The 14,278-nt window shown below is 37.2% G+C and overlaps 1 protein-coding gene across 2 annotated transcripts in view; it reads left to right on the top strand.

Annotated features, from left to right (window-relative positions):
* MANBA (mannosidase beta) overlaps nucleotides 1–14,278 on the top strand; it is a 129,452-nt gene that overhangs the window by 99,324 nt on the left and 15,850 nt on the right. For both annotated transcript variants that reach the window (XM_004431004.3, XM_087434651.1), the window contains exon 13: nucleotides 1,290–1,454. In XM_004431004.3, coding sequence (XP_004431061.1) covers nucleotides 1,290–1,454 — 165 coding nt within the window. The remainder of the gene's footprint in view (nucleotides 1–1,289; nucleotides 1,455–14,278) is intronic.

Here is a 14,278-nt window from a genome sequence, read left to right as displayed (position 1 = left end):
TATTTGCCTCTTCTGCAGATTTCATATAATTGGAATCATAAAATATGTGATCTTTTGAGACTGGCTTCTTTCATTCAGCATAAAGTTTTCAAGGTTCCTTCATGTTGCATCATGTATTAGTATGTCATTCTTTTCTATTGCTGAATAATATTCCATTGTATGGCTTTACCACTTCTGTTTATCTATTCATCAGTTGATGTACATTCGTGTTATTCCCACTTTTTGGCTATTATGAATAATGCTGCTATGAACATTTGTATACATATTTTTGTGTGAACGTATGTTTTCTATTAAGTATATAGAACTAAGTATATACCTAGGAGTGGGATTGCTGGGTCTTATGGTGACTCTATGTTTAACATTCTGAGGAACTGGCAGACCGTTTTCCATAGTGGCCGCACCATTTTATATTCCCACCAGCAATGTATGAGGGTTGCAATTTCTCCACATCCTCACCAACAACACTTGTTATTTCCCTTTTTTTTTTTTCACGTTTCCCCGGAAATTTACATTTACAGGAAATTTGCATTTCTTTGATGGCTAATCATGTTGAGCATCTTTTCATGTGCTTGTTGGTCACTTGTATTTCTTCTTTGGAGAAATGTCTATTCAAATCCTTTGCCCATTTTTTAATTGAGTTATTTGTCTTTTTATTATTGAGTTGTAAGAGTTATTTTTATATATAATCTGGGTATTTTTTTACTGGATATATAATTTGCAAATATTTTCTCCCAATTTGTGGGTTGTCTTTTTACTTACTTGATAGTGTCATTTAAAGCATAGAAATTTTTAATTTTGATGACATCCTTCTTATCAATCTTCTCTTTTATGAGCAAGTGCTAAAACATTTACCATCTTAATAGTGATATTTTATTCCTGTTGAAGAATTGACAGTTTTAACAGAATGTTGATTTCAGTCCATTATACAGTTTTGACAATTTACTTACTTTAAGATAAAATGACATTTAAAAATACAAATAACGAATGTATAAAAAACCAGGAATGTGTTTTGATAAGATAAGACTTTTAATAGAAACATCAATATGTAACTTTCTAGGTTTGAATAAGGGAGGGTATAGGTGCCAAACCCTGGTTTTGTGATTGACTTTGCACGAGGCTAGGCTTTCAGCAATAAGTGTGATGGTAAAAAATTCTGTGAAATTAGTCGCAGAACAAACCTTGAGATGTTTTCTAGTGTGTAGAGTACTTTTCAAGTTTGTCAGAAATGTGTAGAAAAGTAGTTTCACTCCTAACTTCCCAGTTTGTACCTCTTATTCTTTACTTGAAAGGTTTCATCTGAAGAGGACTGGTCGTACGAAAGCAAGTTTTCACTTCACCGTCAACATCATGCACATGGTAACGATGAAATGCTTCTTCAGGCTGGACTTCATTTCAAACTCCCCCAAAGCACAGATCCATTACGCTCATTCAAAGATACCATCTATCTTACTCAGGTAAGGCATTTTCATTCTGGAGTTCAACAGGTTCCTGCAGTTAACATAAGAGATCATGTAGATTTTGTAAGCCTTATGTGGTGAAAAATATTCAGGTTTTCATTTTACTGATTAAGGAATTTATCTTCTTCAAAATAGATATATGATGCTATATAAGACTTGAAATAGGTAATTTTTGGCGTTTGTCTCTCTTACAAGAACAGATCACAAAGTTCTACAACAAATTGTGCATTAAAATGTTCTCTAGCTAAAGATTACTATAAAGGTTCAATGATTAAGACAGAACATTTCCCAGGGATAAAATGGAACAATGGAACACAACAGAGTCCAGAAACAGACTTGTGTATTATGCAGTCACCTGATTTATAGTCACGATGCCCACGCAATCCTATGGTAAAGAAACAGTGCCATATCAAATGGGTATCTTTATGGGAAAATAAATGAACTGTGACTCCATAAACAAATATTAATTTGGTCAGTGATCAAAGACTCAACTGTGAAAGGTAGTACAATAAAGCTTCTAGGAGAAAACATAGGAGAATATCTTCATGACCTTGGCATAGGCAAGGATTTCTTAAGTAGGACATAAAACACACTAAGTATGTAAGAAAATAATGATAAATTAGACTTCGTTAAAATTATGGACTTTTGTATACCAAAAGCACCGTTACAAGAGAGAAAAGGCAAGCCACAAATTGGGGAACAATATTTGTAATACATACATCTGATTAAAGATTTGTATTCAGCATGAAGAACTTCTATAAAGCAGTAAGAAAATGAGAGATAACCTATTAAAAAATGCACAAAAACCTTGAACAGGCATTTCACTGAAGAAGATATCCAAATGGTCAGTAAGTATATGAAAATTATCATTCTTAATTAAGGAAATGCAAATTAAAGCCATGTCAGGATACCCCCACACACAATGCACACAATGTAATTTTAGCACAATGGCTAAATACCAACTTTTAGGCATTGTTAGTAGGAGGGGAAATTTGTTTAAGCACTTTGGAAAATTTTATGGTAGTTTTTACCAAGCTAAAGATTTGATTCCTTTTTGAATCAATATTTCTACTTCTAGCTATGTACCCAAGAAAAATGAGTGCATATGTCTGCGAATAGACATCTAAAATAATGTTCATAGCAGCTTTGATAATAGCCCCAAACTAGAAACAACCTAAATGTTCTTTAACAGAAAAATTTATAAACAAATTGCAGTGTATTTATACAATGAACTACTCCACGGCAATAAAAAAGAATGAACTACTGCTGTCAGCATCAACGTGGATGAATCTCACAGACATGTTGAACAGAAGAAACACTGAAGTTTCAGTATAGACAAAATGACTCAAGATGATAGAGAGCAAAGTAGTGGTCACTACTCTTGTGGAGGGAATGGTGAATTATCATTAAGAAAGTGTACAACGGAACTTTTTGAAATGCTAAAAAAGTTTTATATATTGATCTGGGTGCTGGTTATGTGGGTGCATACATAGGTTAAAATTCACTGAGTTGTACACTTAAGATCTGTGCATGTTACATTATGCACATTACTGGATTATTTTTAAAACAGATCTGTTGAGATGTATCATGCCATAAAATTCACTCATTCTATATGGAACAACAAAAGACCCCGAATAGCTAAAGGAATCCTGAGAAAAAAGAACAAAGCTGGAGGTATCACACTCCCTGATTTCAAAATAGACTACAAAGCTATAGTAACCCAAACAGTATGGTACTGGCACAAAAACAGACACACAGATCAATGGAATAGAATTGAAAGCCCAGAAGTAAACCCACACATCTATGGACAGCTTATCTTTGACAAAGGAGCCAAGAACATACAATGGGGAAAAGAAAGTCTCTTCAACAAATGGTGTTGGGAAAACTGGATAGCCACATGCAAAAAAATGAAAGTAGACCCTTACCTTACACCATACACAAAAATGAACTCCAAATGGATTAAAGACTTGAATGTAAGACCTGAAACTGTGAAACTTCTAGAAGAAAACATAGGCAGTACGCTCTTCGACATCGGTCTTAGCAACATCTTTTCAAACACCATGTCTGACCGGGCAAGAGAAACAATAGAAAAAATAAACAAATGGGACTACATCAAACTAAAAAGCTTCTGCACAGCAAAGGAAACCATCAACAAAACGAAAAGACAACCTAACAATTGGGAGAAGATATTTGCAAACCATACATCTGATAAGGGCTTAATCTCCAAAATATATAAAGAACTCATGCATCTCAACAACAAAAAAACTAACAACCCAATTAAAAAATGGGCAAAAGACCTGAACAGACATTTCTGCAAAGAAGATATACAGATGGCCAACAGACACATGAAAAGATGTTCAAAATCATTAACTATCAGGGAAATGCAAATCAAAACTACAATGAGATATCACCTCACACCCGTCAGAATGGCTATAATTAACAAGACAGGAAACAATATGTGTTGGAGAGGATGTGGAGAGAAGGGAACTCACATACACTGCTGGTGGGAGTGCAAACTGGTGCAGCCACTATGGAAAAGAGTATGGAGATTCCTCAAAAAATCAAGGATAGAACTACCATATGATCCAGCTATTCCACTGCTGGGTATTTATCCAAAGAACTTGAAAACACCAATTTGTAAAGGTACATGCACCCCTGTGTTCATTGCAGCGTTATTCACAATAGCCAAGACTTGGAAGCAACCTAAGTGCCCATCAAGGGAGGAATGGATAAAGAAGACGTGGTATATATACACAATGGAATACTACTCAGCCATGAGAAACGATGAAATCCAGCCATTTGTGACAACATGGATGGACATTGAGGGTATAATGCAAAGTGAAATAAGTCAGAGGGAGAAGGTCAAATACCATATGATTTCCTTCATTAAGTAGTAGATAATAACAACAATAAACAAACACATAGGGACAGAGATTGGATTGGTGGTTACCAGAGGGGAAGGGGGGAGGGAGGAGGGTGAAAGGGATAATTCGGTACATGTGTGTGGTGATGGGTTGTAATTAGTATTTTGGTGGTGAACGTGATGTAATCTATGCAGAAATAGAAGTATAATGATGTACACCTGAAATTTTTACAATGTTATAAACCAATGTTACTGCAATAAACAAAAAATTTAAAAAAAAATTCACTCATTCTAAGTGTATAGTTAAGTGATGTTTAGTGTATTTATCGAGTCATGCAACCATCCCCATAATCCAATTTTAGAACATTTCTGACACCCCGAAAAGATCCAGCATGCCCATTTGCAATCACTCTCCTTTCTCACCTTCAGCCCCAGACAAACATTAGTCTGCTTTCTGTTTCTATAGATTTTACTTTTCTTAACATTACATGTAACTGGAATCATATGACATATGGTGGTTTGCATCTGGCTTCTTTCACTGAGTATAATGTTTTTGGAGTTCTTCCACGTTATAGAATATATCTATACTTCATTCCTCTTTCTTGCTAAGTAGCATTCTGTTGTATACATATACCATGTTTTATTTATCCATTCATCAATTGATGGACATTTGGGTTATTTCCAATTTTTAACTACTATGAGCAATACTGCTGTGAATATTTGCTGGACTTGTCCTGGTTCTTTCTACCTTGGACTTTTTGATAGACTAGATGGGATCTGAGATGAGAGAAATCAGAATTACAATTTTTTGTTTTTACTGTTGGATTTTCTTGACTGAAATACAGACAGGAAATGTCAGGGTGAAAGTTTCCCGCCTTGCTACTTTGATTTCAGAACAGTAGTATCTATTGTTCTGTGTGTGAGAAGTAACACCTTTCTTTGGTCCGTTTTCCCTGTTCTCACTCCCGCCCCCTGTTCTTTTTCTCGTAGTCGGTTGGACTGCTCTGAAGAACAGGATATGTGCCTGTGTGCCACTGAGACATCCTATTAAATTATGTTTTTTTCGACTTTCAGAAAAATCTTGGCTGAGAAACTGTGCAGTAAGTTTCTTCACGCTTAGATCCTTCCCTGTCTTCTCTTTATCTTATAACCGCAAAGGTATCCCTCTAGGCTCTGACCTCTAATTCTTCTAATATTCCAGGGTAATCTTGCCTCACCTTTCATTCTCCTGCCTTCTCCTGTTACATTGTGTTCCAAATACCCTACATACCTGGCACACCCTCATAAGCTGTGTCACACAGACCTCACTGCTTAGTTTGAGGACAACTACCTATACTAACACATCTAAACTAACTGTTAAGTGACTTCTGCTGCTAGCGTGTCCTCTTACTGGCCACTTGAAGAGGAAGCTGGCTAGTGACAGTCTTCGCTAACCCCTTAGCTTATAACCCCCTCTAGTGCCTTCATTTATTGAGCATGTAATGAGGGCTAGATGCTTAGGGATACCCTTGAGAGATTCATATTCTTTAGGGGTCCATTTTATCTTCCCATGTTGCAAGTAACTTAGTCACAAGAACTAAGAAAAAGGCAGGCTGTGCTGTTGGCCCAGGTGTTGATGGCACCTGCTCCCTGGAACAGCTGTTTGTTGGGTAAGCAGCACTGAGATGTGACGGAACGTCCAGGCCATGCTGAGCTTTTAAGGTTGGGGTAGGGTGGGTAAAGGAAGGGAAGGAAGGTGACTTTACCAACATAGTATATTATATACGAGTATGTTATATTTATACGCATCAGGTAGTTAGACAGTCAGCATTCTTTGGGTATCCCGGGCCATGAGGTGCTTCGTATACTTTCTCGTGTAGTTCTAACAACATCTCCAGACATCTGTGTTACTATTTCCATTTTATACATGAGGAAACAGAAGTTCATAAAAGTTAAGTATTTTGCCTGAGTTCTCAGGGCAATGAATGGAGCAGGTTTCTGCTTTTTAAACTGTAATATTATATCCCTTCACAATTGAGATGGAGGAAATTCTGTGACTACTGAGGTGTTTGGTTGAATTATAACATCAATTTTCAGAAGTTAAGTAAAGCAGACATCAGAAATGTGGCACGCTACAAAAGGCCTTATTGGAACAATAGAGAAAATCAAGAAAACAAAAAGTTAGTTCTGTGAACAGATCAACAAAATTGAAAAACCTTTAGCTAGACTGGCCAAGAAAAAAAGAAGACTCAAAATACTAAATCAGGAATGAAAGAGGGAACATTACTATTGACCTTACAGAAATAAAAAGGGTGATAAGGGAATACTATAAACGATTGTATGACAACAAGTCATGTAACCTGGATGAAATGGACAAATTCCTAGAAAGACACAGACTATGAAAACTGACTCTAGAAGAAATAGAAAATCTGAGTAGACCTATGACAACTAAAGAGATTGAATTAGTAGTCAAAAAACTTCTTTTTACAAAGGTGGCTTCACTAGTGAATTCTAAAGACAATTTAAAGAAGAATTAACACCAATCCTTCACAAACTCTTCCAAAAAATAGAAGGGGAGAAAACACTTCCCAATTCATTCTGTGAAGCTATTATTATTCTGATACCAAAACCAGACAAAGACATATCAAGAAAAGCCAGCTGCAGACCAGGATCCCTTATGAATATAGACAGAAAAACATCTTCAACAAAATACTAGCAATTCAAATCCAGCAGCATATGAAAAGGTTTATATACCATAATCAAGTGGGATTCATCCCAGGAATGCAAGATTGGGTCAACATATGAAAGTCAACCAATGTAATACACCATATTAACAGAATAAAGGAAAAATAACCACAGTGATCATCTCAATAGATGAAGAGAAGCATTAGACAAAATTCAACACCCTTTTATGATAAAAAACATTTGACAAACTAGGAATAGAAGGGAGCTTCCTCAACCTGAAAAAGAGCATCAATGAAGAACCCATAGCTAGTATCATATTTAATGGTGAAAGATCAGGAACAAGATAAGGATGCCTACTCTCGCCACTTCTATTCAACATTGTACTAGAGATTAGCTAGGACAGTTAGGCAAGAAAATGAAATAAATGGCATTCAAATTGGAAAGAAAGAAGTAAAACTATCTCTGTCACAGATGGCATGATCTTATATATAGAAAACTATAAAAAAATCCACCTAAAAACCTATCAGAGCTAATAAATTAATTCAACAACTTTGCAGGTTGTAAGATCAATGTACAAATATCAGTTGTATTTTAAGCAATGAATAATTTGAAATGAAATTGTAAACAATTTATAGCAGTATCAAAAAGAATAAAATACTTTGGAATGTGTTTAACCAAAGAGATGAAAGACTTGCACACAGAAAACTACAAAACATTGTTGAAGGAAATTAAAGAAATGTAAAGACATCCTGTGTTCATGAATTGGAAGGCTTAATATTGTTAAGATGGCAGTACTCCTCAAATTGATCTACAGATTCAACACAATCCCTATCAAAATTCCTACTACCAGTTTTGGAGAAATGGGTAAAGTAATCCTAAAATTCACATGGAAATGCAAGTCACCCAGAATAGTCAAAACAATCTTGAAAAAGAACAAATTTGGAAAACTCATACATCCTGCTTTCAAAACTTGCTACAAAGCTACAGTAATCAAGATAGTGTGCTACTGACATAAGGCCAGACATATAGATTGATTGAATAGAATTGAGAGTCCAGAAATAAACACATACATCTATGGTCAATTGATTTTCTACAAGGGTGCCAAGAGAATAAAATGGAGAAAGAATAGTATGTTGAGCTAATAGTGCTGGAAGGACTGGATATCCACATGGAAAAGAATGAATTTTTTTCATATACAAGAATTACCTTAAAATGGATCAAAGATCCAAGTGTAAGAGCTGAAACTATAAAACTCTTAGAAGAAAACATAGGTGTAAATCTTTGTGAATTTTGATTAGGCAACAGTTTCTTAGATATGACACTTAAAGCACAAGCAACCAAAGAAAAAATAGATAAATTGGATTGCATCAAAATTAGAAACTTTAGTGTGTCAAAGGACACTATCACAAAAGTGAAAAGATAATCCACAGAATGGGAGAAAAAAATCGCAAATTATATATCTAATAAGGATCTAATGTCCAGAGTATATTAAAAAACTCTTATAACTCAGTAATGAAAAAAACAACCCAATTAAACAATGGGTAAAAGATTTGAATAGACATTTCTCCAAAGAAAATGACCAATAAGTACATGAAAAGATGCTCAGCATCATTAATCACTAGGGAAATGCAAATCAAAACCACAGTGAGATATCACTCACACCCACCAGGATATCTAGAATTAGAAAAAAAAAGGAAAATAACAAGTATTGATAAGTGTATTGGTCAGGGTTCTCCAGAGAAACAGAACCAATAGGAGATATATCTATATATATCTATATATATCTGTATATGTACATATCTATATCTATATATATAGGAGGAGATTTATTATAGGAATTGGCTCGCATTGTATGGAGGCTGAGAAGTCCTACATTTGCCATCTGCAAGATGGAAAGCCAGGAAAGCCGGTGGTGTAATTCAGTTGGAGTCCGAAGGCCTGAGAACCAGGAGCTCCAGTGTCCGAGGGCAGGAGAAGATGGATGTCCCAGCTCAAGAAGAGAGAGAGAATTCACCCTTCCTCTTCCTTTTTGTTCCATTCAGGCCCTCATCCTTCCATTGGATGATACGCACCCACATTGGTAAGGATGGATCTTCTTTACTCAGTCTACTGAATCACCAGAAACATCCTCACAGACACACCCAGAAGTAGTACTTTATGGCTATTTGGGCATCCCTTAGCCTGGTCAAGTTCACACATAAAGTTAAGCATCACAGTAAAGATGTGGAGAAATTGGAATTCTCGTATGTTGCTAGTGGGAATGTAAAATGGTACAGCTGCTGTGGAAAAGTTTGCCAGTTTCTCAAAGGTCAAACATAGAATTACCATAGGACTCAGAAATTCTACTCTTAGATATATATCCAAGAAAACTGAAAACATATGTTCACACAAAAACTTGTATACAAATGTTCATAGCAGCATTTTTCATAATAGCCAAAAAGTTAAAACAGTCCAAATGTTTATCAACTGACAAATGGATAAACAAAATATGGCAGATTCATACAATGAAATATTATTCAGCGATAAAAAGGAATGAAATACCCATACTTGCTACAACATGGATGAACCTTGAAAACATTGTGCTAAATGAAGGAAGCCAGTCACAAAGGCCACATATTGTATCATTCAACTTATGTGAAATGTCCAGAATAGGCAAATCCATAGAGACAGAAAGGAGGTTAGAGGTTTCCAGAAGCAGGGGAGAGGGGAGAGTGAGGAGTGACTGTTTACTGGTACAGTGTTTCTTTCTGGGATGATGAAGATATTCTGGAATTGGGTAGTGGTGAGAGTTGCACAATCTGTGACCATACTAAAACCCAATGAATTGTAAACTCTAAAAGAGTGAATTGTATGGTGTGAATTATATCTCAGTTTAAAAAATGGCTTTATTGGAAGATTCTTGCTGTCAGAGTAGTGTTAAGTAAATAAAGTATATAGATCACCTTCTGCCAGGAGAACTTAGTCGTGTGGCTTCTCCTGGTTTCAAGGGTAGGGCTGTGATTCTGGGCAGGTCGCCCAGCTACAGCTCTGTCTCTCTGGAGGATGGCGATGATGGGTTTTGTAGACAGCCAGCAGCCTCCATCCCAGTGGCAGAGCTGGCACTGGAACCTAGGTCATGGTGTCCTGGTCCAGTTTCTTCTTCCCATACCATCTGTTTCTCTAAGGAGGCTGCTTCATAAGTGTACTCCAGCAAGCTGCTGGAAATAGGCATATTTTTGAAACTAAAATAAAGTTTCTCTGCTAACAGTGGGATTGACTAACCTAGGAAATGACTAAGCATTTATCCTTCTTATATGTAAAGATTGCCCTCTGTAGCAAAGGATACATGAGTGTATAAATATAGGTACAATTTTTAAAGGGAAAGAGGCAGTTCCAGAGATTTTCCAGGGAACTAGGAGTGTACAACGTCCTTTAAGAAGGACAGTTGGCAGTGGCCTTCTGCATTTTTATGAACTAAGGTGTCCTTCATTCGCCCTGACTGGCAAAACCGCTGGTCTGGGTAAACCTGGCCCCACGTCAGCGGCATGGCACCATCGTTCTGTGGAGCGCACTGCACCAGGCGAGAGCCCGGAGCACTCAAGAGTCTTGGTTATCCTCCTTCACACTGAGTTCAGGTGGGATAGGCTACTAGTTAGAGCTTGCCTAAGGCTCTTTCCTTTCGTTGCTGGCAAGGGTTAGCAGTCCTGCTTGCATTTAAAAAAATTTTTAAGTTTAAAAATTCTAAAAGATTATTAATATTTATCTGTTAAACCAGAGAAGATAAATTACAGCAAGGAAATTGTTAGAATAGATATACAGAAATAAATATATCTTGCAGGTAGTTCTGAAAATTGAAATAGTTTAGTGACAGAAAACTCAAATGTTTGTAGGGGCCAAGCAGGTAATTTAAGTGGGTGAGAGTATGATTATGGGAATTGTGGCAAAATGGAGCATACAGACCCTGACTTAAGACATTCAACATCAACAAGAAACGAAAAACAGCCACTACGTGGGCCGATTAAAACCTGTGTAGGGCTGAGTTCAGCCTGGAGGCCGCCAGTTTTTGGCAGCCTCTTGACTGGAACATAGTATAACAATGTGCAACAAGGACTTTAAAATCTGTCATATATTATTACCCAATGAGACAACACAAGAAGTGAAGAAATTAATTTGAACATAAAATGTTCTTAGCTCTTGTATTTAAAGAAAAAAACTAGAAACCAAATGCCTAGTAATTGGAGAATGATTAATCAAACTATGATATAACTATATAACCATTTAAAGCACAGAGATATATAGAAAGTGCCAGCAAATGGAAATGTACATACAGTCATGCACTGCACAACGACAGACCGCATATACAACAGTGGTCCCATAAGATTATAATGGAGCTGAAAAATTCCTATCGCCTAGTGATGTCGTAGCCATGGTGACGTCGTAGCAGAACGCATTACTCACGTGCTGTGGTGATGCTGGTGTAAACAAACTGCTGCACTGCCATTTGTATAAAAGAACAGCACATACAGTTATGGACAGTACGTAATACTTGATAATGATAATAAATGACTATGGCACTGGCTTATGGATTTACTATACTATACTTTTTATTGTTATTAGAGTGTACCTTTTCTACTTATAAAAAAAAAGTTCACTGTAAACAGTATCTCATGTTACACCAGCGGCAGCCTTATACACCTCGTGTGCACCACATCTCTTAATTGCATCTTTTTCTCTTGTGCTTGATTTAGTCTCCTGTTGTTTTGTTCCTCGTGGCCCCTAAGCATACAAAATCCACTGCTAATGTTGCAAGTAAGAGGCTATGTCAAGTAATTGACCTGGAAACAAAATTAAAAGTGATTAAGGACTACAAAGGTGGAAAATCAGTGATGGTTATTGCTCGCCAGTCGGTCATGTCCCATTCCACCATAGCTACGATCTTGAAGAACAAGAACAAAGTGATGGAAGTTGTTAAAGGATCTGCTTCACTGCACACAATGAGACTAGCAAAAATTTGAGAAGGGTCCATATTAGACATGGAGAAATTTCTAATGACCTAAATTGAAGATCAGACACAGAAGCGTATACCTCTCAGCACCATGATGATCACGGCCAAAGCAAAAAGTTTGTTTGCGATGTTGAAAGAAAAGGCTGGACCCAACTACAATGTTGAATTCACTGCTAGCTCTGCGTGGTTTAAACGATTCAAGAATCGTTATTCACTACATAATGTGAAAGCGAGTCTGCAAGGGCTAATGTCAAGGCAGCTGGAGAGTTTTTGGAAACTCTAGATAAGCTGATTGTGGAGGAAAATTACTTGCCAGAGCAAATATTCAGTATCAGTGAAACCTCTCTATTCTGAAAACAGATGTCTGAAAGGACTTTCATCCATAAAGAGGCCAAGTCAGTGCCAGGTTTCAAAGCTTTTAAGGACAGCATAACAGTCTTGCTTGTGGGGCAGTGTCTCAGGGTACAAATTGAAACCCTTTGTGATCTGACATAATGAGAACCCCAGGGCCTTCAAGCATATCAGTAAGCACACACTGCCAGTGTACTACAGGAGCAATGAGAGGTCATGGATGACCTAGCTCCTCTTCTAAGATGCCCTCCTGAATTGCTATGCCAGAGAAATGGAGAAGTACCATTTGGAGAATAACATACCTTTTGAGATTTTGTTTATTGTTGATAATCCTCCTTTTATTGGTGATCTTTATCCCAATATCATAGTGGTGTTTCTCCCTTCAAACACCACCTCTTTGATCCAGCCTAAGGATCAAGGACTTTATAGCAGCTTTTAAGGCCTACTGCCTGAGAAGGACATTTTCCTAGGCTATTGCTGCAACTGAGGAAGACACTGATGCAATTCTGGAAGGATTACAACATCTATGACTGCATCAAGAACCTTGCTTCGGCTTGGGGTGATGTCACCAAGGAGTGTATGAATGGCATCTGGAAGAAGACGCTCAAGAGGTTCATCCATGACTTCCAAGGATTTGCCAAGAATGAGGAGGTTGCAGAAATCAGCAAGGCTGTGGTTGAGAAGGCAAACAACTTTAACCTGGGTGTGGATGAGGATGACATTGAGGAGCTCCTAGAGGTGGTTCCTGAAGAAGTGACTAACGTGGAGTTGTTGGAACTGGAACAGAATGCACAGCTGAAGAAGAGGCAGGAGAAAAGGAATCTGCAGGAGAAGAAAAAGAAGAACCCCCAAGAAAATTCACAGTGAAGTGATTAGCAGAAGCTTTTGCAGACCTCAACAAGCTTTTTAAAAAATTTGAAAACATAGACCCCAACACGGAAGGTTTTCATTAACAGAGAGGAATGTTCATGGGCATTATCTGCTTACAAGCAAACCTATGATGAAAAAAAGAAACAAACCAAGCAAACCACCATGGACATATTTCTGAAAGAGTGACTGCTCCTCAAGAAGAGCCTCAGGCAGGTCCTTCAGGAGGTGTTCCAGAAGACGGCATTGTCATCATAGGAGATGACAGCTCCGTGTGTGTTATTGCCCCTGAAGACCTTCCAGTGGAACAAGATGTGGAGGCAGAAGACAGCGATATTGGTGATCCTGACCTATGTAGGCCTAGGCTGATGTGTGTGTTTGTGTCTTATTTTTTTTTTGTGGGTTTTTTTTTTTTTTTTTTTTTGCTGAGGAAGATTCGCCCTGACCTAACATCCACTGCCAGTCTTACTCTTTTTTTCTTTTATGTGAGCTGCTGCCACAGCATGGCCACTAACAGACGAGTGGTGTAGGTCCACGCCTGGGATCTCAACCCAGGTTGCCGAAGTGGAGTGCACCAAACTTAACAACTCGGTCTCCAGGGCTGGCCCATGTGTCTTAATTTTTAACAAAAAAGTTTAAAAAGTAAGCAAAAAAAATTTTCTTAATAGAAAAAAGCTCATAGAATAAGGATATAGAGAAGGAAAATATTTTTGTACAGCTTTACAATGTGTTTGTGTTTTAAATTGAGCCAAAAAGTTAAAAAAATTAAAAAGTTCATAAAGTAAAAAAGTTACAGTAAGCTAAGGTAATTTATTATTGAAGTAAGAAAAATATGTTTATATAAATTTAGTGTAGCCTGAGTGTACAGTGTTTATAAAGTCTACAGTGGTGTCCATGATGTCCTAGGCCTTCACATTCACTCACCGACTCACCCACGACAGCTTTCAGTCCTGCAAGCTCCATTCATGGTACGTGCCCTGTACAGGTGTGCAGTTTTTTATTTTTTATACCATATTTTTACTGTACCTTTTCTATGTTTAGATACACAAATACTTGCCATTGTGTTACAATTGCCCACAGTATTCAGTACAG

This window comes from Ceratotherium simum, chromosome 8 (genome assembly GCF_057802395.1).
Source record: "Ceratotherium simum simum isolate JZ-2026a chromosome 8, ASM5780239v1, whole genome shotgun sequence".
Taxonomy (NCBI): Eukaryota; Metazoa; Chordata; class Mammalia; order Perissodactyla; family Rhinocerotidae; genus Ceratotherium; species Ceratotherium simum.
This window is presented reverse-complemented; position numbering and strand designations above follow the sequence as displayed.